Source organism: Orcinus orca, chromosome 1, assembly GCF_937001465.1.
Source record: "Orcinus orca chromosome 1, mOrcOrc1.1, whole genome shotgun sequence".
Taxonomy (NCBI): Eukaryota; Metazoa; Chordata; class Mammalia; order Artiodactyla; family Delphinidae; genus Orcinus; species Orcinus orca.
Genome location: NC_064559.1, coordinates 208,261,371 through 208,286,613, shown reverse-complemented (window position 1 = coordinate 208,286,613; position 25,243 = coordinate 208,261,371). Strand labels below are relative to the sequence as shown.

The 25,243-nt window shown below is 56.9% G+C and overlaps 1 protein-coding gene across 4 annotated transcripts in view; it reads right to left on the bottom strand.

Annotated features, from left to right (window-relative positions):
• The window catches only part of ACOT7 (acyl-CoA thioesterase 7), an 89,197-nt gene that overhangs the window by 49,598 nt on the left and 14,356 nt on the right, over positions 1–25,243 (bottom strand). For all 4 annotated transcript variants that reach the window (XM_004272331.4, XM_049711287.1, XM_049711281.1 and 1 more), the window contains exons 2-5: positions 21,098–21,215; positions 14,279–14,435; positions 10,265–10,356; positions 4,854–4,968 (exon numbers count right to left, since the gene is read on the bottom strand). In XM_004272331.4, coding sequence (XP_004272379.1) covers positions 4,854–4,968; positions 10,265–10,356; positions 14,279–14,435; positions 21,098–21,215 — 482 coding nt within the window. The remainder of the gene's footprint in view (positions 1–4,853; positions 4,969–10,264; positions 10,357–14,278; positions 14,436–21,097; positions 21,216–25,243) is intronic.

The window sequence follows — 25,243 nt, the reverse complement described above, 5'->3', positions numbered from 1 at the left end:
GCTTCCAACGAGAGAAAACACCACAATTCTGATGGGAAAAAAAAATACACCTACGCACCCACACCCAGGTCCTCCTACCCTGGGCCGTGGCCTGTAACTCAACGGGGCTCTGCAGGGTGGGACCGTGTCTGTGGGTTCACAGCCCCTGGATCAGGCACTTCCTGTCCTCAGTGGCCTTTCCCCCGTTCTTCACGTCCTGTTTCTTAGGGGAACTACAGGGAAACGTGAAGAGGATCTTCGAAGTTCAAGGTCAAGGCACAGACACCTGGGGCTTATCCGTGATCGCTGCCACCACTGCCTTAACGAATGGATGGTGGGACTGGACAGGATTCCAGGTCGCTGTCCTTGAGGGTGAGGTGTACCACGTGTGACCAGAAGACAGGACTGGGCAGCCCCTCTCCTCACCCTCCCCCGTGCACGGCTGGACCACGTTTCCACCCTCTCCGCTGCACGGCTGCTCTCCTGCCACAGGAGAGTGAGTGGAAGTGCTGCATCCAGGCCCAAGCCATCAAAACCCCCGAGAGGGGAGCCTCCCTGCTCTTTCCCCTCCCGAGGTGCCCCGAGAGCTACCTGATAAAAGGTGTGGAGCTACAGGACCAAAGGGCCTGAATCCCGAGTCCCCACCTCCTGGAGGAGATCCCCCGATTAGGAGTTCACAGGAAATAAACCTCTACTGAGTTATTAGGAGCTAGGATTTTAGAGTGTAAGCAGCTACAATGACCTTGACTAATGCAGTGCCTAATCTTTGAACCTGCGATTTCAAAATGAGGTCCAGAACCTGAGTTAGGTCCCCAGGGCAGCCAGAGACGAGCACAGAACTCCCTCTTCCGTGCTTGCAGCCGACGAACCTGAGGCACAGAAGGGCTAAGTCCCCACGGCGCAGAGCCGGGATCCAAGCCCAGAGGTCCGGCTCCAGACCCTGTATTCCTCCTCCTGCCTCCCCAACGCCCCCCAGGTCAAGTGCTGCTGGGAGCGGGGTGACGGGGCCTGGCCAGACCCTGGGGAGAAGGCTCTCCCACCCAGCGCAAGCCCCTAACGGGCACCAAGCACTCTTAGGGGCGGCTCCGGGCTGATCAGCCTGCGGGGGTGGCCGGGCACTGGCTGACCTCAGGGAGGCAGGGTCCAGGGCCTGAGCAGGGATGAGGGGTGGGTGTGACTCACCAAGACCCCGGCTGTCCCGGCAGTGGGGACCGGACTTAGAGGTGAACACTGCTTCAAACACAAAGGCCGGGGAAGAGGCAGGGCTGGTTTTTTAAGATTTATTTTTTATTTACTTATTTATTTTATTTACTTTTGGCTGCGTCGGGTTTTAGTTGCAGCACACAGGACCTTTGTTGAGGCATGCGGGCTCTTCGTTGTGGTGCGCGGGCTTCTCTCTAGTTGTGGCGTGCGGGTTTTCTCTTCTCTAGTTAACGGCACGCGGGTCCAAGAGCGCGTGGGCTCTGTAGTTTACGGGACGCGGGCCCTAGTTGAGGCGCGTGAGCTCAGTAGTTGTGGCGCACGGGCTTAGTTGCCCCGTGGCATGTTGGATCTTAGTTCCCTAACGAGGGATCAAACCTGCATCCCCTGCATTGGAAGGCGGATTCTTTACCACTGGACCACCAGGGAAGTCCCAGGGCTGATTTTGTCATAAACCCAACAGCTCCCAGAAAGATGGTGGGTCACGTGGCCAAACAGTCCCTACACGGTTAAAGCTGGACAACTAATGGCCATGGGTTGAAGAATTCAAGGTAATTGTATTTTGTCTCATCAGATGGAGAAAACAATAAGAAAAATTGGGCCTGTAAAGAACTCCCAGACTCTCTGAAAAGACACCTGAAAGAGGAGGTTGGCCCCTTGTGGGGATTGCTAGGCAACAGCCACAGAGGCTGAAATGTGATTCTGGTTTCAAAAGTAACAGGCAGCGGCAGGTCCAGAGGGCCTTGCCGGCGCGGGGCGGGTGGCAACTCTCGGGCCAAGCCTGCCTCATCAGGGCGGGGCGGGGGTCCTCCCAGGAAGGGGGAGAGTGTTAGAAGACCCCAGTGACAAGAGCACACTGTAGTATTCAAAAAGTCCAGAGAATGGATATGTGACTTCCTTAAGAAGTGGTTAAAAGCCAGTCCCTATTGCTGAGAAAGATGCGTTTTTTTTGTTTGTTTGTTTGTTTGTTTTGCGGTACGCGGGCCTCTCACCGCTGTGGCCTCTCCCGCTGCGGAGCACAGGCTCCGGACGCGCAGGCTCAGCGGCCATGGCTCACGGGCCCAGCCGCTCCGCGGCATGTGGGATCTTCCCGGACCGGGGCACGAACCCGTGTCCCCCGCATCGGCAGGCAGACTCTCAACCACTGCGCCACCAGGGAAGCCCAAAGCTGCGCTTTTATTAGGGCCAGAAAAGGAAAAAATAAAAGCTTGTAAAAACCTATCAAGAAACCTTGAGATTGAGAAGCCACTTTCCACTAATCTCATTAGAGAACAACAGATCCCGAAAAACATCATGGATCAGGTTTACCATCAGAGGATGGCAAACAGAAATTATCTCATGAGCGAAGGAACTTAAACTGACTGAAAACCCTGAGTAATCTTAGTTCCCCAGTCAGTCAGTCAAAGGAGTAAACCAGGATGAACCTCATGCCTCTCACAGCTCAAGACTGAGCCTTCGGCCCCAGCCTCCATGCAGCACTGGCCAGTAACCGCCCAAGGACAGGTGGGTCCAGCCCCCAGATGCCAGCCAGCACCTCTTCTGAGCTCCCCTCTTTGCTGCTTTTGGGCTGACACTGTCTCTACCCTTCTGTCTCTTACAGAATTTGGGGTCCTCGTTGGATTTGGGGCCCTCCCCACGTTTGTGGGTAACACAGGACGACCTCATCTTGAGGTCCTTAACTTGATTCCACCTGCAAAGGCCCCTTCTGCGAATAAGGTCACAGTCACAGGGCCCAGGGACTGGGCGAGGACCTGTCTTCCAGGGTGAGGAGTGCTGCCTTTGGCCCGCTCCAGCCTCTCTCCCAGGAACGCGCCCGGCACCGAGTCTGTGCCTTTCCCGAGGCCTCTCGGCCCCTCTGCGTCCCTCTGCAGTCCTCCGTGCCTTTGCCTGACCTGCCTCCTGAAAGCAGAGGCTGGGCCTGAGGTTGCTGCCTGATGGTGGCATGTGTCCCAGCGCCTGGATACACTTGAATCATCACAAGAGCCCGCAGGCCTGTGGACTACCGTCTATTTACATTTTATTGTTAAAAGATATAACTTTATCAGGTTTCATCAAAACAGCAACATTTTATTATACCAATAGGTTTTTCTTTTCTTCCTTTTTTTTTTTTTTTTTTGGTGTTTGTTGAAAATGCAGAACAGTGGACTTCCCTGGTGGCACAGTGGTTAAGAATCTACCTGCCAATGCAGGGGACATGGGTTCGAGCCCTGGTCCGGGAAGGTCCCACACGCCACGGAGCCACTAAGCCCGTGCACCACAACTACTGAGCCTGCGCTCTAGAGCCCACGAGCCACAACTACTGAGCCCGCGTGCCACAACTACTGAAGCCCACACGCCTAGAACCCGTGCTCCGCAACAAGACAAGCCACCGCAGTGAGAAGCCCGCGCACGACGACAAAGAGTAAGCCCCCGCTGGCCGCAACTAGAGAAAGCCCGCATGCATCAGCGAAGACCCAATGCAGCCAAAAATAAATAAATAAAATAAATAAAAAAGCAGAACAGTAAGGACACCAACCTCCAGTGCCCTGGCCTTCACTGTGGGCAGGTGAGGGTGGCACTCAGGAAGGATGAGCATGAGGGGAGCCCTACACAAGCCGCACAGACACTGCCAGAGGTGTCAAGCACACCCCCGATAAACGACAGAATCCGAAACCCAGAAAGTCCTGTCCTAGTCTGCACGCCTGCGAGGTGTTCACCAGTCCCGACCCCCTACACACACCCTGATGCCAAAGGTGGGCTGCAGCCAGGAAGGCAGGCGGGCGGGCAGGCGGAGCTTTCTCCAGCCCCTGCACTAGAGCTCACCGCGCTCCTCCTTAGCGGCAAGCGGGCAGAGCCCAGGGCACATGGAGCAGCAGAGGGACGCCCTGGGGCCAGTGCTCAGACGGCAGTCCAGGACCAGATCAGGAGCCACAGCACCCGCGCGCAGGGCCCCTGAGGAGTCGCTCCGGGACCCAACATGGAACGTGGACACTCATCACAGGAGCCCGGCCAACATGGGGAGGTTGAGGGCGTGCAGCCCGCTCTCCACACGGTAAGACGTGGTCACTGTGTGTGCAGAGGAGGGTGATGTGCGTCACCAGGCCCCAAGCCCCCAGGCCCAGCCCTGCACGGTGTTCTGGCAGGGACTCGGGAACCCTCCCTCACCTGTTTGGACTGTGGAGGCGTGTCCTGTTAAAGCCGACAGCCCGGACTTACAGGCACAAGGATGAAGACTGGAAGGCAGCAGCCCCGGGCGCTCAGAGTCTGTCTAACTTGAGGTCGCGTCTGGGCGGCGGGCCGGGGAACAACAATGTGGGAAACGCTGCTGCCCTTCTGTCTTTTTCATGAGCTGGAAATCCCGTCCAGAACACACTCTCAGGCGAACTTGGGGGACAAATTCTCCGTGGCCAGGCGTGCGTCCCTCTGCCTGGGCAGCAGGGCCTCTCCCCACGGGGGCCTCCAGGTCAGCACTCTACGGGAGCAGACGCACCGAGGCCTGCGGGGTTGTCCCCCCATCCCCATGGTCGGCTGTGCGACTGGGAAGGGGCTTGCAAGGTGCAGGGCCAAGGGGACAGTGCTCCCGGGACCCCAGGGCCTGTCCCAGGAGACAGCACCAGGGGACGCACCAGCCCAGGAAGAGGACGCTCGTGAAGTGGCTGCGCTGCCTCGGCCCCGGCCCACACCCCAGCTCCTACCTGGGTTCAGGACGGGCTGGATGATGTCCCCGTTCCGCCACGTGGTCTCCATGCGCTCCAGCTTCTGGGCCTCGTAGCGCTTGCGGCCCTCCTCCTCCTGCCCCTGCCGGGAGTACTGCGGGGGGCACGGGAGAGGGTCAGGTCCGGGCCCCAGGCTCGGCTGCTGTGCGCGCTGCCTTTCTGTGACTGGAACTGTCTATTCTTTCTCTGATAGTATATGTTTAATATAAATAACGAAAACACAGAGAAGGGGAAAATATCATGTATTCTTCCCCCTGCAAGAGTGCCTGGGTCAAATGTTTGCGTTACGTCCTCCCTAGAATTATTTTCATGCCCAGGTATAAATAAAAGGTACTGCCATGCTGTATGTGAAGTTCAAAGTCATGGTATTTCCTCCTCTCCCTGTATCCTCCTACCATAATTTATGTGATGGATCCGTCATATCTGGGCCTTTAGTTTGCTCCCAATTTTTGACCATTAAAACAATATCAGGGACTTCCCTGGTGGCGCAGTCGTTAAGAATCCGCCTGCTAATGCAGGGGACACGGGTTTGAGCCCTGGTCCGGGAAGATCCCACACGCTGCGGAGCAACTAAGCCCGTGCGCCACAACTACTGAGTCTGCGCTCTAGAGCCCGCGAGCCACAACTACTGAGCCTGCGTGTTGCAACTACCGAAGCCCACGCACCTAGAGCCCGTGCTTTGCAACAAGACAAGCCACCGCAATGAGAAGCCCGCGCAACGCAATGAAGAGTAGCCCCCGCTCGCCGCAACTAGAGAAAGCCCGTGTGCAGCAACGAAGACCCAATGCAGCCAAAAATAAATACATAAATAAATGTATATAAAAAAAAATCATACTGACAATCTCAGCCACTTACCATGTTATACCTACCCCATTCCTTCCTGGGATTCTTTCCTGGACATAGAACTACAGAGTCAGGGAGCCCCAGGAAGGCTGCACCCCCTCTCCCACAAACAGGGAGAGGAGGGAACAGGTCCCCGTGTGCCCCTAACACTGGGCAGCCTCACTCTGCTGACTCCTGGCCAGCTGACACCCACCAAAGCTAAAACAGCCCCCCTGACGCTTTCCTAATGGATCACAGGGGTTCTGACCCAAGAAGTTAAAAATAAAGGTGACAATCAAGGTTGGCACAATGGAGAATGTCGGGCCCTCTGGTGCCCACCGTCCTGGGGCCCAGTGTAGGGAACACCCCCTACCCTGGGATCCATCAGACAGGCCCGGGGTCCACAGGCCCCCTGACCGGCCTCACCCTCCCTGCTGACCCCTGCCTAGCCGCTCTCCTTCTGATGGGCTCTGACTGCTGCCCTTCCATCCATTCTACCTGCATCTCCTGCTGAGCCTGCGGAATAGCCGCCAGGCTCAGGGCCCCGTGTGCTCCTCTCTGCCCCCTGCAATTTCAGACCTTCTTCCAAAAGCCGCTTTTAAACATCTTGCTTTTCCTGCTCGTGGCTCTGCTCCAAAACTGCCCAGGTCTGAACACATTCCGTGGCTTAATTACCATTATCTTGGGCTTGCGACCCCGTCTCTAAAGGAGGCTGTGAAAGGAGCTGAGTGGTTTGTTCAAAAGAAACAAAGCATGGTGAGTATTCACGTCGCCGTGGACAAAGCCTCTTCCTCCATAAACAGATGGTTCCCCCACGTCCCACCACACAGAGCAAGGCCTCTAAGTGTAGAGTTTGTGCTGTGCCTTTCCAGCAAAACTCAAGGGTGTCTTACGTGTCCTCAAGAAGTGCCTTTTTAAGAGGCTTTTGAAAAACGAGCCAACCTCCACAGTCTAATAAATCCTCGTGCCCAGCGCACTCCTCAGACCTCTGCAGTCACACGGGGACCGATGAGGGCCCCGGTCCTGACACGGGCGACGAGGACCAAGAAAACGCAGCCTGTTCACAAACAAACGCCTCCTGCTGGCTTTAAATCTGGGGACAACATCATGGGAACATCCTGATGATGGGCTGGCACTCAACTCTCACCCCCACGGACTCATCAAACTCAGCTGTTTTGAAGCAGGAGACAGCTAAGCTCAAACGTCCAAGGCAACAGTCAGTGCGAGCCTTTTAACTCAAGCTCATGTTTAGACACCGATAAAAACCAGTGTCCACTCTCCAATGGCCCCCAGCCTCTCGGGGGCCACAGCTGTCCCCGGCCACCGCAGGGGTCTCTTTTTCCATCACAGGGCCACTGAGGTCACTGTTCCCTGGGGCAAGAGGTGGAGCAAAGTGACAAAGTCCTCACTGAGTGACACTGCAGGGGGGGAGGTGGGCTTCCCCCAGGGAGACGCACACATGTGATCGGTCTACACACGCACATGTATGTGTGACAGCGGGTGTGTGTGTGTGTGTGTGTGTGAGATGCGTGTTCTGTGTGTGAGATATCTATGTATGTGTACGTGTGAGATATACGTATGATCAACCTGTGTGTAATATATGTGCATGTGTGAGACGTAAGATACACACGTAGACAGAGAGACGTAAGTGTTCTTAATAAATGACTGCTACCTGTGACGGGTCGGCAGGGGGATGCTGGCAGGACATAAGGAAGTCGGATGGTCGAGCTACCAGCACCTGAGCATAAATGCCCACGAGAGCCAGACCCGAGCTTTCCAGGACCCGATATCGCATGACTCAGCTGCGCCGTGCCAATGAAAAGAGCAGAGTGAAACATTTCAAATGAAATGATGAAACGAAAATAGTTCAAATCATCTGAAGGCTTATACGTGGGCCTAGCATGTGTGGGGGGAAGAAAGTGCAAATAAACATTAGCAATGGCTGCAGCTGGGAGCCGTGTGCCTTCTCCCATCTGGAGCTCTCTCTGCACCCGATGGGAGGCTTCCGACACTCGCCTCTAACACGGGCAGAGTGGATATTTATGTCTTATCAAACTCGGCTAAACAAAGGGAATGGGAAAGCTACCGGGGTCTCCGCCAGAAGGTGGGAGGGAGGGCAGGGGATGAGAGGGGTGATACAGAGAGCTGCCCTGTCCCTGCAGGGACAGCGGAGACTGACACTGCCCACCCGCCCCTCCTCACTCCCCGCCACTGGCTAAAAACCCACTGGCTCTCAGCACTCAGGCCCCTGAGAAGCCAGAAGGAAACAAAAGCTAATGTGTTTGGCCCAGGAATCTCCCTTCAGCAGCAACCCCTTAAGATCCACCATGTGGTGCTGAAACCAGAGATATGGCCTGCTAGAGATTTCTAAACTGTGTAGCATCTGAAAATTAGATCAGTTAAATAATGTGCCTGAGTGTTTACATGTGATGTGGCTAATTTAACACCAAGTGCTTAGTGGGAAAGATGAAAGCAGGGGTTAGCATGCTTGTAATCTCTAAAGGGAACCGTCACTGCGCCTCAGACTCACGCCTGCTTCTTGGGTTTGAAAACCCCTCAGTTAGTGCTGCTTGAAAATGATGCAATTTCCATCTTGCCAGCAGCAGAGAGGAGAGCAGCTCCAGGAAGAATGGGGGCAGGGTGGGGGGAACACAGAGAGACAGAGACGGAGAGAGAGCTGGAGAGAGAGACAGAGAGAGAGAGAGACAGAGGTGGGCTGGACTGAAGGCCAATGTTCTGGGTTGAACGGTGTCCTGTCAAAATTCCTGTCCACGTGGGACCTGTGCATGTGACCTTTTTGAGAACTAGGGTCTGTGCAGGTGTAATTAGTTAAGACACGTGCACACGCACACACACAGACAGACACACACACACACACACACACACACACACACACACACACACACACGGGAACTCAGCCAGATGACAAGAGAAGCAGAGGTTAGAGTGATGCCCCCACAAGCCAAGGAATGCCTGCAGCCCCCAGGAGCTGGAAGAGGAAGGAAGGATCCCCTGCAGAGCCTCCAGTGGGAACCCAGCCCTGCCCATGCCTTGATTGTGGACTTCTGGCCTCAGAACTGGGAGAGAATGAACTCGGTTGTTGAAGCTCCCCAGACTGTGTCACAGCAGCCCCAGAAAACTCAAACAGGTGGGAAGCGTGGGAACCATCCGGCTCACACCCTGGCCCTGAGCGCCCCTCTCTCCTCACACGTGGAGGGACAGGTGCCACCGATGCTGGCCTGGTGCTCCTGGCACTACCGCCCTGCCCTCAGGGTACCAAACACTGGACCACCAACCTGATGCAGACCAAGGTCTAAGCACACTTCCTGTTCTGCATGGAGAGAGCTCCTGCTACCAAGATTCTTTTTTAAAGTCTAGACTAAACAGCAGCTGGAGCCCAGCAGCTGGTCACCCCCCAGGAAAACGCCCCGCCGGAGCCTGGACTGCGTCCATAGAGGCCCAGGCAGGGTCCCAGGTCAGATGTGAGCTGGCACAGGGAGAGGGCAGGGAACGCCCCCGGGCTGACATCCGCAGCAGCACAACGAGCAAGCCCCCCATCACCCCAAGTGACCCAGGCCCACAGGAAGGTACGCAGTGGGGGAGACGGGGTGGGAAGGGCTTGCAGTGGGGGGGAGGGGACAGGGACCGTTCCTCCGTGTGCTCTATACCAGGGGTCCCCAACCCCCTGTTAGGAGCCAGGCCGCGCAGCAGGTGAGCGGCGGGTGAGCGAGTGAAGCTTCATCTGCCGCCCCCCATTGCTCGCGTTACCGCCTGAGCTATCCATCCATCCCCCCTTCCACGGAAAAATTGTCTACCACGAAACAGTCCCTGGTGCCAAAAAAGGCTGGGGACCTTTTACTGCTCTATTCAGCTCCTAACTGTCTGGTTCCCAGTTTTATTTTTCTTAAAAGTTTCTTCTACAGATGTCTCGACCACAGAAAAATGCTCCCTGAGGGCAGACACTGCTAAGCCAGGCCCCGGCCCTCTGAGAACGGCCCTCCCTCACAGGGGTTAGAGCAGAGCACCAGGCCTCCGGGGAGAGCCGCTCAGGGGTGTCCTCGGGACATCCTGGGTCAGGGGAGCCACACGAGGAGGAGTGGGGTGCCGTTAGGGAAGGAGTTAAATCCCTCTATCAGCCCAATGTGCCCCCTCCAAACGCCTGCCCCCCGAGCCTGCCTGCAGCGGGGCCCCCGGGAGTGAACATGGCCAAGTCTCTTCACCCAGAGATGCCTCTGTCCACAGCAAAACCAATATGAGAGGAACCAAGGCAGGAAGCAGACACGGCAGGGGGAGAGAGCGGGGCTGAAGCAGAGACATCCCAGCCTGTGCCCCCAGGACTGGATGCCCGGCACAGCCCCGTCACCCGCCTTCCCTCCGGCCAGGCTCCTCTGGGAGGGGTGTCCACGGGGCCCAGGCCAGCCCCCACTGGCATTCCCAGCATGAAGGATCCCAGGAGGGACGCCCCTTCCCATTGAGCCTCCTGCTGCAGCCCAGCCCTGCCCGATGCTGCTCTCCTAGGACCCGGGCCCCTGCCACCCACCCGGGAGAAGTGGGAGGGGCCTCCTTACCACCACCGGAGGCACCTCCAGGACCTTGTCCACGTTCTTCAGCGACAGGGGCACATACCACAGGGTGGCCTTATTGGTCAGCTTTTTGGTACCTTCAGAGAAGACAAACACGTGAGTGATGGCTGGGAGCCGGCAGGGCGCCAGGCACAGGGCAGGCAGGGCCGATGCCACCTCTGGCCCCCACCCCCAAGGCCTTCTTCAGCCGTGAGGTGCACGTGTGGGCACAGACCGGGGAGAGGCATGGCCTCCAGCCTGCCCCCACCCTGAGGCTGCTGGAAAGACTGCAGGTCACCCGGTCTAAGCCTGGGGGGCCTGGGCCTGTCGGCTTTCTAGCACTTTCTAACTCGGAAGGCCCGCATCTGGAGGGCACCGACTCCAGACAGGCCTCCCGGGAGCCTCCGGAGCGAGAGGGAGGGAAGGGCTGTGGGGAGGGGCAGACTGGCCACCAAGAAGAGCTCCGGCTGGACAGGAAGCAGCTCATGGACCTGAGGCGGAGGGGCGGTGGAGGCAGAGCCCACCCAGGCAGCGGGGCCACAGCCCAGAGCACAGCCATGGGGTCGGCTCATCACAGCTCTGCCCCCGCGGCCCCTCCCTTCCCCAGGGCCACCTCCTTCCAGGTGGGAGGCGCCACACCAGACACTTTTGCTGCTGGTGACTCAGCGCTCCAATGCAGAAGCTTCCAAATGGGGGCTGAGAGAGGGCGGTGGGCTGCTGGCTTCTGCTCTGGGCTGAAGGACAGGAAACAGAACCTTCTGTGGGGCTCTGAGCCCAGCCTCAGGGCAGAGTGGTGCCGTCAGGGCGGGAGGCCTGTCTAGGCTGAAAACCATGGGCCAAAGGAGCCTGCAGATCACTTGGTCCACACCCCTCACTTGTACAGGAGGAGCTTGAAGCCCAGAGAGGTCAAGGGGATTGCCTAGGCTCACACAACAACTCGACGCCATTCTGAGTACAGACCCGGACCTCCGAGGTCCCAGTAATTTCAGAGAAGTGTTTTCAAGGAGGCCTTTTAGAGTTGCCTCTTCAACATGGACGATTCCCAATGTGGTGGCGATCAGGAGAACTGCAGGACAGAGAGAGGAAGTGGAGAAGCAAGGAGCAGCCCGGGGGCGGGGGGCTTGCCCTGAAGTCCCCCTCAGTAACTCACTTCCTACCAGTTCCTTCTGACCTGCCTTCCCAAGGCGAACCTGGGCCTTCAGTTTCCTCCCCTTAAACGTAGCCCCGAGGACCAAGCCAAACCCTGGCGGGTCAATTAGAAAGAGGGTGAGGCCCCTGGCGCCCAGGCCTGCTCCTCATGCCAGGATGTCCACCGCTCTGCCCGGGCTCCACGGCACCACCAGGACCACAGGCAAATAACACGGAAAAATATCTTCACTGCACTTTGACAGAGTGAATCTGACAACCTGCTTTGGGGAATAAAGATTTCCTGTTTGACTCAGCTAGAGCCAGCCTGACAAGCTGGTTTCCATGGAAACCCCAAGTGGCCCTCCTCCAGACCCAACTGAACACAGTGGAGCAAATAAGGCAAAACACGCTAATTGTACTTTATCATTTAATAAAACCATCAAAAGACAAGTGCAGTGCTAGAAACATCTACTCTGAAATCTTGAGAGCTCCCAGCTCTTTTCTGGAGGGATTCGCAGCAATCACGTCCCAGTTAGCTTAATATTGTGACAGTTGCCGGAGATGAATGAGCAAAGGTTTGCTGGTTGTCTGCCTGGGCGCATGCTCGCCCGGCTGCCTCACGGCAGGCGGCAAGGCCCCGAGCGGGGGGGACGCACAGAACGGGGGCTCTGCCCCCTGGGGTCTCAAAACACGGAGACGGCACACGAACAGCTTCAGGGTTCAGCCTGGTTGCCTGTCTGTCCGCCCAGCCCGGTCTCCCCACCTGTCCGAGTCCACCCGCCCACCTGGCCCGTGTTCACAGAGCACCTGCTGGGCGGCCCTGCCCCGGACCAGGCGGCCACGTGGCCTGCCCTCGTAGGGCTCCCATCCTCGTGGACGCGCGGGCAGAGATGCATCAAGACAGGAAGGCCTCGAGACACAGGGTCCCAGAGTAAGAGACTCACACAGATCCAAACATGGAAAGACGGAGAGAGTTTGAGAGACGCACAGACACGGTGCTGAGACCCAGAGAGGGGCACCCGGATGTGAGAGTAAGGGAGGGGGCGCCCGGCCCTCCAGCAGGGGCTCCAGGGCAAGGCGGGCAAGGTGACTGAGACGTGTAGAGAAGGCACAGCCCCAGGGCTCCAGGTCTCGCCGTCCCCATCCTGTGATCCGGCCCTGGGGTCTTCCCGGGGCCTCGCCCCCCGCACCCCATCTCAAAAGGCTGGGCAATGCTGGCCGGCGCCCCTGTGCTCTGAGCTTGGTCCCTCTCACGAGCACAACGCCCGGCCCGCTGTCCCGAGAGCCCGTGCTCCTCAGTCACTTCTCTCCTTCTCGGGGCAGCTCAGGCTCTGCGTGTCCATCCTTCAGGGTCAGGGCGGCTGGGGACACTGGCGGGTGCGGAGCTTCCTGACTGCGGGGCGGGGGCTGTCATCTTGCCACCACAGCTCTGGGCAAGCGCTGCCTGCCTCCTGCCCGCTCCTGCCCCCAGAGGGGGGATCCCGCAGAAAGTGGGCTGGGGCACGTTCTTGTAGACAGGCCCGCTTCCCCTCAGCGCAGAGGCCCAAATCTTCCTGACTCATCCACTCCTTCATTCATTCACTCATCAGTGACTGAGTCCGCGGCTGTCGTGAGCCAACGGGAAAGCACGGCCCTTTCCCCTCTTGTGTCAGGAGCAGGGAGGCTCAACCCCCAGCAGAGCCCAGGAGAGCAGGGCTGGGTCACGTGGAGGGGGGAGGGGGGGAGGGGGGATGGAGGGAGGGGCCCGGAGGGGCCCACCCCCGCCCTGCCCTGGGCCTCCTCCCAGTGGGCTGCCAGCCCCAACGTGGGGAGTCAGGGCCAGAGGACCCCTTTCTGTGCCACAGCCCGAGACCAGCATCCAAGGTCCCTTAGATGCCAGAGCTTTCTGCCAAAGACCGGGCTCAGGCCACAGACGCAGGACATGGGGCACAAGCCCACTGACCGCTCCCCACCCCCGCCCCAGGCCGTGGCTCGGCTTAGTCGTTCCCTGTGCAGTGGCTGGGCCTGCTGCGGTCACCGCAATGCTCCAGATGAATAACTGAGCTCCTGGCCCGTGTTGGGGAGAAGCCTGGAGCCCGTTAAAGATCTCTGAGCACAGCGCTCTGCAGGCAGCCACGGCTGAGGAGAGGGCATCGGGAGGAGGGACAAGGACCCAGGCAGCTCCTTCCTCTAGAATGAGCACGGACTCTCCTCTGGGTGCGACAGCGGGTGGCCTGGGACGAAGCAGTGGGCAGTGAGGGGCCCAAGGGGCCTGCCTGCCTCAGCATCTCCGTTATAAAAAGCAGTGACTGTGAACCGAAGCCACACTCCCCTGCAGTGCCCAGTGGGAGGGTGAGAAGGGGTTTCCATGGTTACCACTCCGAGGAAGAGAATATTCAGATCAAAGCAGAGTCAAAGGTTCGCCCAGGGAGCTCCAGCCTAGGCCTGCCTTGCGGGGCCCAGGGGAGCAGAGCAGAAGCCAGGGCAGCGCCTTCCAAGGGGCAGCAGCTTCCAAGGGGTAGCAGCTCCACCGTGCAGGGAAGGGCAAGGTGGGGGCTGGGGAGACGGCAGGGGGGCCGGAGGGCGGCACGCGCCCTCCCAGCCCGTTCCCACCCTTCTGCCCGGACCAGCTGGCCGCCAGGCCCCTTCCTCCCCAGGAAGGCAGGGGGGCCGTACCCTGGGCTCGTTGCCTAACTCGTCTGCGCCCCCGTTTCCCCGTCTGCAAACGAAGCGAGGACGGCAGAAGTCCCTGCTCACAGGTGGAGGCGGAAATGCAGGGAGGTCACCCAAAGACAGTGTTAGGACCATCCAGGGGCAGTCAGCCCTCAATGGACGTGGGCTGCGGCTGCTGCCTTATTTCTACTGTCACCGTTGCTCCCAACCCCGCAGGCGGGCTCAGCAAGAGGAAGTTACCTGTGAGGATGTTTTCGGACATCACGTGGACCTGGACCTCCACTGAATGCTTGGAGGTGTAGGTGATCTCTGCACTGACGTGGGCCACCTCGCCGATGCACATGGGCGACAGGAAGTCCGTGCGCTCCACCTGGGCCAGGGCGGCCACACAGCACTCCTGCAAAGACCAGAGGCGGGTCAGCCTCCCACGAGGCCCCACCCTGGACACGCTCCCCCAAAACGGCCCTTGGTTTTTCCCCACTGTTAAAGTAACGCAAGTTATTGCCACCACACACTCCTACGTGCAAGACCAGGAGATGAGGCACTGCCCGAGGGCAACCCGGCAAAGCAGTTGATACAGGCGATTCTGAGTGGTGGGGTTCCGAGCAGCCTGTTTCTTTTTTCTGACTTTTCTACAAAAGATACGTATTACTTGTATAATGAAACGTGGAAAAAGGCATACATACTTATTATGGAAAATTTGGGAAGTACAGAAAAGGAGGGAAGATCCCTCCTCCCATCCAGAGATAACCATGGTTTCTATTTTGGGATCTTTCTTTCCAGGCTTTTTGCCCCAAGAGCAGGGGCTTTACTGGTTCACTTGCTTGGCTGGCTGGCTCCTTGTTTTGCAGTTTTACTCATAGATAGCTGTCACTTACAGTCATGTATAGTTGTCATATATAGCCTTACGTAGTTGTGCAAGCACTAAACATACACTTTCACAATCTGCTTTTTTCACTCAACAGGAGGAAAAATAACCTGCCCGTGTTGTGACAAGCTCTTAGAAATCACAGTTCTTCTTTTTAAATGTTATTTATCCTTCAAATAGGCAACCCATTCTCATGACTCAAAATTCAAAAGGAACAAAAGAGTATATGTCCCCGGCCACCCAGGACCCCTGGGTAACTGGATGGACGCAGCCAGTCAGCACATGCACGTGGGGTCCAGTGGGATCCACTTGGGAGCTCACATTCTATGAAAGTGAGGCACTTACTTCCTCATGTCTTTTCTTGACACTTTCTACGACTTCCACTTCACGATACTCCACTGCAAAGATATTTCTTAACGGCCAAATAAAATATTCTTCCATTGTTAGATTTGTATCAACCTCAGTTGTCTCTTATTATAAATAACCCTGTGATGAGGGTCCTTTTAGTTAAGTCATTTTCAGTATTGGGGATTGTTTCCAGGGTGGAAGGGACAAACATTTCGGTAGGTGTTCCCAAAGTGCTTCTCAGAAGGGCAGAGTGCTTGACGTGGCCCCAGCACTCCCGCACCAGCACTGAAAATCAGCTTTTTTTTACGTTTAGTTTTTATTGAGGTAACATTGGCTTATATCATCGTGTAAGTTTCCTGTGTAACAACGTTATATTTCTACTGTATACCCTACAGCGTGCTCACCACCAAAAGTATAGTTTCCACCCATCACTAGACAGTCGATTGCTTTACCCATTTTGCCCCTGAGCCACCCCCCCACGCCCCTCTGCTAACCACTGCCTTGTTCTATCTATGCATTCTTGGTTTGTTCGTTTGTTTCTTGTCTTTTATATTCTACCTATGAACAAAACCATCAGGTATTTGTTTTTCTCCATCTGACTTATTTCACTTAGCATCATTCCCTCAAGGACCACCCATGTAGTCACAAATGGCAAGATTTCATCTTTTTTTTTACCTCTGAGTAACATTCCATTGTGTGTGTGTGTGTGTGTGTGTGTGTGTATACCATAATTTATTTATCCACGCATCCATCAATGGGCCCTTAGGTTGCTCCATGTCTTGGCTGCTGTAAATAACACTGCCATGAACACAGGGTGCAGATACCACTTGGTATTAGCGTTTTCATTTTCTTTGGATACATACTCAGAAGTGGAATAGCTGGATCATATGGCAACTTTATTTTTAGTTTTTGAGGAACCTCCAGGCTGTTTTCCACAGTGGCCGCACCAGTTTACATTCCCACCAACAGTGCATGAGGTCCCCTTTTTCTCCACATCTTCACCAACACTGGTTATCTGTTGTCTTTTTGATAACAGCCACTCTGGCAGGTGTGAGGGGAGATCTCACTGTGGTTCCGATCTGCATTTCCCGGATGATTAGTGATGTTGAGCATCTTTTCACGTGCCTGTTGGCCATCTGTATGTCTTCTTTGGAAAAATGTCTATTCAGTTCCTCTGCCCATCTTTTAATCGGGTTGTTTATTTTTTGTTGTTGAGTTGTATGAATTCTTCATATGTTATGGAATCAGCTTCCTTTTCATCCATGCTAACCGAATGACACAAAAGACCATCTTACGTGTGAGCCACAGGACCGTGGATCTTCACTGCCAAACACGGCACCGGCACTTTTTGGACTTTCCACCAGAAACCAATCAGGGTTTTTAGGACACTGGACAGCATGGGTACCCCTGGGCTGGGTGGGGAGCAGGGAGCAGATGGGCCCACTCTCGAGGGCCTGTCGGTGCCGTGCCAGCGCTGGACTTCACTTTTCCAGCTGGTCCCCACAGCACCCCTTCTGCAGGGGTTGGAGATATTAAGCTTGTAGGTGAGTCAGTTCAAGCTCTGGCATGTCTGCACTCTTCCCACCGGCCACCTGCCACTACCTGTGGCACCAAAGCACAGCTCTCCCACCTGCGCGAGAACTCACCTGACACCTGGCAAACATGCAAATTCCCTGACCCGCCCCAAACCCACAGAACCTGCCTCTTTGGAGGGACGCCTGGGGACCTCCATCTTCACCCCTTCCCCCGAGATCCTCAGACACACGGGGGTCCTCTGATGGTTTCTGTTCCTATAAATGTCCTGGAATCAGCTCTCAACGCAGCAGAGCACGAGCTGAGCAGGCAAGTGCAGCTTGTGGCGTCCCCCCTCTAACTTGCCGGGGCCCTGTCCCCCCACCCCCGCCCCACACAGACATGTCACCCCTGACGCTAAAACAATGCGAGGGAATTGCTGGGCGTTACCCCGAGTACATTTGTGTGGCTACAGCGCCACCCACTGGCAGAAATCTGGAAAGGCAAGTGCGAAGTGGGGGGGGCAAGAATGCGGGGCCAGCCTCTAGGCCACTTCTGGAACTATCCAAGCTCCGCCTGCAAGACCCAAAATGAAATAAAGCAGCTGTCTTTGTTGAAGGGTGGCTAAACTATGGGATGGATATGTCCGCACACAGGTAACACTCCTATACGTTAATATTTTAAATGGAAATGCAGCTCGTTTCTTCTGCCTTTAAACATCTGAGCCTTAGATGGACCCCAGCCTTTTTAAGGCTACAGAGGCATTCCTTCACTTGTGGTGGCATCTGTGGAGCCAGGCCCTGCACTCGGTGCCTGCCCCTGGCCTGGGGTCTGGTTGGGGGACGGATGACAGATAGGCACGTGGCAGGTGCTCCGAAGAGGGCAGCGTGAGGTGTGGGGGGTGGGAAGTGGGGTTCAGGTGCCGATGTGGGAGGGGAAGCTGCAGGTGAGGGGCTGAGACCTGGATGCTGAGGTGTCAGGCAGGAGAAGGTGTGGGGTGCAGACACCCCAGGCAGAGGGGAGGGCAGGGCGACCCCGGGGGAGCTGGAGGTTGCTGCTGAATCCATGTCCAGCTGGGTGTGGACGGCACAGGCTGGGACCCAGGCAGCTCCAACTTGACTGGGAGCTGCCGTTTCCCGAGACCTAGCGGGCCACCCCAGGCACTCCATAAAGACTTGTGTGACCCAGAAATTCAAAACACAGGCTGACAAATGTTTATTCAGTGTGAGCGTCTCCAAGCTGTAGGTGTCTGTGGCTCCCAGCGGCTCAGACACACCCGTAAGTCCCTGCTTCGGGGCGTAAACTAGGAGGAGCGGCCCCGACCCGGGAAGCAGCCGTGAGGGTCTGATCAGCATCTAGCCCAAGAAGCACCCCCTGCCATGCTCCCGAAGGCAGCCTGAGCTGCACTGCCCATTGGGCAGAGATGCCTGGAAAACCACGGGCCTGGGCTCCTGAGGGCCACGGGGCTTTGAGCCGGGACAGCAGCTTCAGAAGCAGAGCCAGAAGAAACAGGTCTGCGCCCTGGACTCAAATCCCAGCTCTGGCACTAGCTCTTGACCTGGTCTCTCTGCAAAATACAGATAATAAATGGTACCAGTGACTGCCGCCAGGATTCAAGCGGATGCTGTGTGGAGAGGCGGGATGGTCTGCCCTGCTCTCACAGAAACGTAGGGATCGAGGTCCAGAAAGGTTAACTCCTACTGCTCTTGTTATGTGAGCTGCACCTGCCCCCTCACCCACCCAGGCCCTGTCGGCTGATGCCCACTCAGAGGATGCAGCTCTGTGACCTTTGGGAGCCACATGACTTTTCCGGGCCTCTGTTTCCTCACCTGCAAAGTGGGGTTAAGGAGATTGCCCAGGTAAGGAAGGTCAAGCACGCAGTGTGGCCACTGGTGCATCGTAAGTGTGCATTAAACAGAAGCTCTCCGCAGACAACTACTCCAGACACACAGCTAATGGGAGCCCACTGCGTTCCAGACCTTGGCCTAGATGCTAAGGGAATCCAGCAGGGAAGTGACGGGCAAAAGTCCTTGCCCTGGTGGGGCTTACATTCTAGTGGGGGAAGCAGCCCAGAGCTAAATGAGCAAAACGCAGCATGCCAGGAGGGACAGTGCTGTGGACAAGAGCTGGGAGCAGTGAGGGAGCCGGTTGTCGGGGACGTGGAGATCGTATTTACGCAGAGACTGGAAGGAAGGGGGAGCCACGTGGGTCTCTGGGGGAAGAGCGGTCCAGGCAGGGGAAAGGGCCAGTGCAAAGGCCTTGGGGCAGGAATGCTGGCGTGGCCCAGGGGCGTGACGAGGGGAGGGAGTAGGAGCCGTGCCCTGACTTCACACAGGACGGGTTTCTCTGGCTGCTGCTGGACAGCAGACCAGGGGCAGGGAGGCCTGTTAGGAAGCTGTTAGGCAATCTGGGCAGGAAGCGGCAGTGGCTCGGCCCAGATGGCGGTGGGGCTGGTGTGCAGTGTTCGGACCTGGAACTATCCACAAGGTGAAGCCGATGGGACTGGATGCCAGGGTCCACGGGTGGGAGGAAGAGGGGGTCAACGGAGGCTCCAGAGGCCATTTACTGAGCAGAGGGAGGCCGTGGGAGAAGCAGCCTGGGAGCAGGCCCCGAGTGTGTTTTGGGGCCCACCCAGGTCGAGGGCGGATTAAGCATCCAGGGGGAGCCAGCCAAGAGGCACCAGCTGGACAGAGGACCTCGGGGCTGTGTCGTGGTACTAGAGCCACAGGCTGGATGAGGCCACCAAGGGAGTGTGGGTGGCAGTGCTCCCGGCGCACCCAGAGCCCCAGCAGAGCCATGCAGAGGCCAGCCTCAGCCCCCCGGAGCTGCCTGGGGCTCACGCCCCCTTCCTGAGCCTGGGATTCCAGATCGCTATCTTGGGGCCACCAGCCCAGAGGCATCTCCCGGCCAACAGGCCAGACCTGCACCCCAGGCTCACTCTGGGGAAGGAGTGAGAACGAACAAGTCTCGGGCAAGTATCCAAGCTCTCTGGACCTCAGCTTCCTCATCTGTGCAGTGGGGATAATACAATAACCACCTCGACCTCTAAGGGGTGTCGTGAGGACGACACAAGCTAAATGCTACAGAGCTTTGCAAAACCCTAGGTGGTCACTGAACTCTGGCGGTTACCAGGGCATTGTCACCCACTTGGCCTCCCTCCCTCCCCAGTCCTGGGGCTCTTCCTTCCCAGCGTCCAGCCTCTCTTGCCAGGCCTGGCTGGGACCCTCACCGTCTCCCTCTCGGAGGGTCTACCAGGGGCCCGGCCCCCACCTCAGCCCCCGCCCCTCGGGCTCAGGCCTGTCCTCACAGCCACCAGAGGGCGCTCTCTGAACGTGTCCGGGTTTGCCCCAGAACTTCAAGGGTGAACTCTTAGCAGGCGTGAGAGCCCCTTCCTCACATGGAGGGCCCCCAGCCCAACCCACTCTCACTCCTCCCCAGGCGAAGGCCCCCAGGCCCACGTCCACCCACACACACTCACCCCGGCTCGGTTCATTCTACACACTTGCAGTGCTGCACACGCATGCGCACACGCACAGTCTGCGCGGGCGTGGAATCGGCCTCTGGGCCTGGAGGACAATGGCACAGCAAGTGGCTCGCCGGGGCCCCCAGGTGCCCAAGGCCTCAGGCTTCCTTGGAGTCTCTTCCGTGCCTGCCCGGTGCCGAGTTGGCAGTTGGGGTACAAGACTGACTCCTTCCCCCAGCACCCGAGGGGGGCTTCAGAGAGAACGACAGGTCCCACAGGGCTGGAGGCCGGGCAGAAGATGATGGGCTGAATGCCCCGCAGCTGCCCTGAAGCCTAAAGCCACCAGCCTGGCCCTGTCTGGGCGGCGGGAGGAGAGCCGGCAGCATCGCAGGAGTCTGTGCGGGCCTCTGCGGCCCGGAAGCCACCAAGGGGAGAGCCCAGACTTGCCTGTGGACCCAGGGTCAGTGGAGCAGGGGAGGGGTCCGGGTCCAGGCGGTGTGACACCCAGGATTAACTGCCGCCCATGGAGGCTCTGGGGGGGCTGGGCCCCCGGGGGCTCAGGAAGCTGACTCCCTGAACACAGCGGGAGGGCTGGAAAGGTGGCTCTGTCAGCTGGCAGCTCTCAGCTGAGTTTCTGGAGGTCCCCACCCCTCCTCGCTGAGCCCCAAACCAACTGCCAACGCAAGGGGTCCCCAGTCCAGGGCCGGAGCTTCCCAAAACCCCCCAAGGCCCGGGGACCAGGGCGGGGAAGGCTCCAGGCCTGGCCTCCACCCAAACTCCCTTCCTGACCCGACAGTGGACAGGGCTGCGGCACCACCAGAGGGGACGCCAGGCCCCCAGGGCCCGGGGTCTTCCACGTGACGCTCACCCCGTTCTGGCTGTTGCAGTGCCGGGTGCTGATGATGGCCCCTGCCTCCTCGATCATCTTCAGGATGGTTCCTCCGTGGACGTTGCCGGCCACGTTGGCGTCATCCGGCCGCATGATCCTGGGCGGGGGCGGGGAGAAGCAGCACGGTGAGTCTCGGGAAGGACGCCGCTCGTGAACAGCAGCAACCCCGGGGAGGGGCAGAAAGTCCTCCAAAGGGCCCGACGGCTCCCAGAGAAGGAAAAAGAACTTCCCGCGTGTTTGCTCAGGGTGGGTGCTGCTCTGACAGCCAGACAAGGGGCTGCAGGCTCGTGTTTCCATGTGTCTCCACCTTCCTGCCCTAGGGCCACAGGCACCCGGCCTGGCAGGTACCAGGAAGGGTGGGTGGCGGGGACTTTCCGCAAAGGCCGTGAGCGTGGCAGCAAGGCGACCCGGCTGTGGGGCGCCCAGCGCACCTGCCCCTCCTGGTTTCCAGGACTGCCAACGACCAGCAGAGCTGAATGAGCACAAGGACACGGGCTCCGACCCCTTGGAAAATGGACAAATTCCCAGGACCACCACCTCCATCAGGAGTCCCAGGGGAGCTGGCCTCGTGCGGCCACAGATGTTCTGAGAACTGGAAACAAGTCGCAGCACCCAGACCCATCAGCAGTGAACGCCCGCTCGCCACCTGCCCCTGGGCTCTGAGAGAGCACCAGAGGGGCCCGATTCCCTGGGGTTGAGAGCTGGGAGCTCCCCAAGGTCAGGAAGGACTGAAATGCCACCCCATTTCCTTGCCGTGGGCAGTGGGGAAGCGCCGTGAAATCTGCGGAGTCCCAACAGGCCAGCGTTGTGCTCCTACCTTGGGCAACCCCAGAGAGGTTGGCACTTTCCCAGACTCCAGTCTGGCTGATGGAATCTGCCCGCACCAGCCTCAGGCCCAGAGACGGGTACCAGGCAATGAGCGAGTGTGCGGTTCCTAGGTGCCCAGCATCCCTGGGCCCACCCAGCCTGTTCCAACCCACTGGCTAGCGTGGCCTCCGAGGCCGGACCCCCCACTCTGGGCCACGGAGCTCCACTGCCCTCCGGGTCTGGCTGCTTTCAGGCAGACTCAGAGATGGTTCCTGGCTCCCACTCTTACTAGCTGGGTGACCTGAGCAAAGCTGCCCAAACCCTCACTTCTCCGCTTCCTTGTCTGTAAAAGAGGAAGCACAGCACCGCGTTTGACGGTGGGGAAGACTGAATCACTCGAGACAGTGCAGATGACAAGCTCCGTGGCTGTGCCTGGCACGCGGTCAGACTCAAACGTTCACCAGCACTTCTCCCCTCTTCTCTGAGTGTCAGCCAACTGACCGCAGGAAGGCTGGAGGCTCCAAGAAAGAGCCGTAGCTGCCATTTTCTGGAGCAAATGAGCACCGACATCCTGGGGTGACTGACAGCTGTCTGTACCTGTCGCCCATCCCCAAATGTCACCCCCTCATCCTGGGGTGCGGGCATTCAGGCCCCCTGCTTCTCACCTGCATCACTGGCTCAGGGGCAGCCACAACGGTCCCCAAGCAGTGACCAGGGGAACCCCCGGAGCACAGGAAAGAAGCGTCACTTGGCTTCTCAAATGTTCATTTTAAAAGACTTTTACATCAACTCAAAATAGATTAAAAACTTGAGCACAAGACCCGAAACCATAAAACTCCTAGGAGAAAACAGGCCTTAGCGATGAGTTTTTTAGATTTGACACCAAAAACAAAGGCAATAGAAGCAAAAATAAACAAGTGAGACTACATCAAACTAAAAAGCTTCTGCACAGCAAAGGAAGCCATCAGCAAAATGAAAAGATAACCTGTGGGATGGGAGAAAACATTAATATCCAGAATACATAACGAACTCATACAACTCACAGAATAGCCAAACAAACCAACAATCCAATTAAAAAATGGGCAGAGGATCTGAATGGACATTTTTCCAAACAGGCACATGAAAAGCTACTCAACATCATTAACCAGCAGGGAAATGCAAATCAAAACCACAATGAGGGGACTTCCCTGGTGGCTCAGCGGTTAAGACTCCTCGCTTCCAAAGCAGGGCGCGTGGGTTCGATCCCGGGCCAGGCAACTCAAGATTCCATACGCCGTGTGGTGCGGCAAAAAAATAAAAACATTTAAAAAAAAAATACCAACACAATGAGATCTCACCTCACACCTGTTAGAATGGCTATTATCAAAAAGACAAGAAACAAGTGCCGGCAAGGATGTGGAGAAAAGGGAGCCCTTGTGCACTGCTGATGGGAGTGTAAACTGGTGCAGCCACTGTGGAAAACAGCCTGGAGTTTCCTCAAAAAATTAAGACTAGAACTATCATATGATCCAGCAATCTCACTTCTGGGTATTAATCTGAAGGAAATGAAATCACTCTCTTGAAGAGATATCTGCAGCCCCACATTCACTGTAGCATTATTTACAGTAGCCAAGACATGAAACAACCTAAGTGTCCACTGATGGATGAATGGATGAAGCAGACATGGTGCGTGCGTGTGTGTGTGTGTGTGTGTGTGTGTATAATTCAGCCATAAAAAAGAAGGAAATCCTGCCATTTGCAACAACACGGATGGACCTTGAGGGCAGTTAAGATCCATTAGATAACTCAGACAGAAAAGACAAAAACTACTTCATTTTCCTTATACGTGTAATCTAGAAAGCTCAAACTCATAGATACAGAGAACAGACTGGTGGTTGCCAGAGGCCGGAGGGGTTCCGGGGGGATGGGTTAAAACAGGTGAAGGGGTCAAAAGGTACAAACTTCCAGTTATAAAATAACCCATGGGGATGTAATGTACAGCACGGTGACTAAAGTTAACAACACCATGTCATATATTTGAAAGTTACCGAGAGAGTAGATCTCAAAAGTTCTCATCACAAGAAAAAGAAATTATAGCGATGTGAGATGATGGGTGTTAACTGAACTTACCGTGGTGATCGTTTCACCACACACACGTATGCCAAGTCACCATGTTGTACAGTTTTATATGTCAATCATATATCCATACAACTGAAAATATAAAATAATTAAAAATTTTAAAAACTTTAAGTTTAAAAATTTCAAGCTTATACCAGAGTTGTGGGGTTTTTTTAAGCTTAAGAGGTAGCCAATTCAAATAACAAAACTGCTGTATCAGACTCTTTCCTTTGTATTTGTTTTCAACTTAGTAAAGACCAGATGGTGCATCTCTGCATGCGGGAACTGGTGCCTGGTGGATGCCGAGGTGGGGTAAGGGCTGGGTGGGGGTTCCAGACAGGTGAGGACCAAAACGTTTTGACACCAGGAGTACCAGAGCCTGCCTCTGGCGGAGCCTGGTTCCTTTCTGTGGGTTTGCCTTTCCCAGTCTGTAAAGTGGGGCTGCCCACGCCAGGCTGGTGCAGAGGGATGCAGGGCCAGGGGGAGAAGTGCAGACAGAGGGCCCCAGGGTGCAGGAGGAAGTGCTTGCATCCGGCAGGACCCTGAGGAGGAAGGGACTGATAAGGAGGTGGCCTCTGAAATAGCAGAACAGGGGATGGCGCCTGCGCCACCCTGCCACACTGGGGGTCCCTGGGGACCCCACGCCATCAACATCCCACTGCCCCCGGGGTCCCTGGGCACTTAGGAGTAAATGCCAGGCGCTCCAGACTGCATACTCTCCAGCCCCCTCCCAACCTGGTCACCCTGGGTCCTGCCCCAAGGACCGTCCTAACCCCCCAGGCCGGCTGGCCACCCAGGCAGGCAGCGCAGACACAAACCTTCCCCCAGGACCTGACCCTGACTCGGCTCTGCAGTTCCCACAGACACAGGGGGGCAAGAGCCCAGCTCGCTCCCCCCTTTCCTGTGGCCCCAAATCAAGACTCCCCCCGCAGGGCCTCACTGTGGCCCCTTCCCGGCCTCCATCCGCTTGCTGAGCTGTGATCCCACACCTGCCCTCCCTCCCTCCAAAGGGCTCAGGAGCTGCTGGGCAGGGTCCTCCTCAACCCACCTTCCCCAGAGCTCCCCCTAAGCGTGTCACCTCCAGGCAGGACTGGGAGGAAGGAGGGCCGCCAGGAGAACACGCGGCCCCTCTGTGGAGCTTCTGTTTTCCCACTTTTAGTAAAGACATGGGTATGAAAAGTGCTTCACTATTAAAAAAGAAGAAAAGACAGCCCAGCAGAC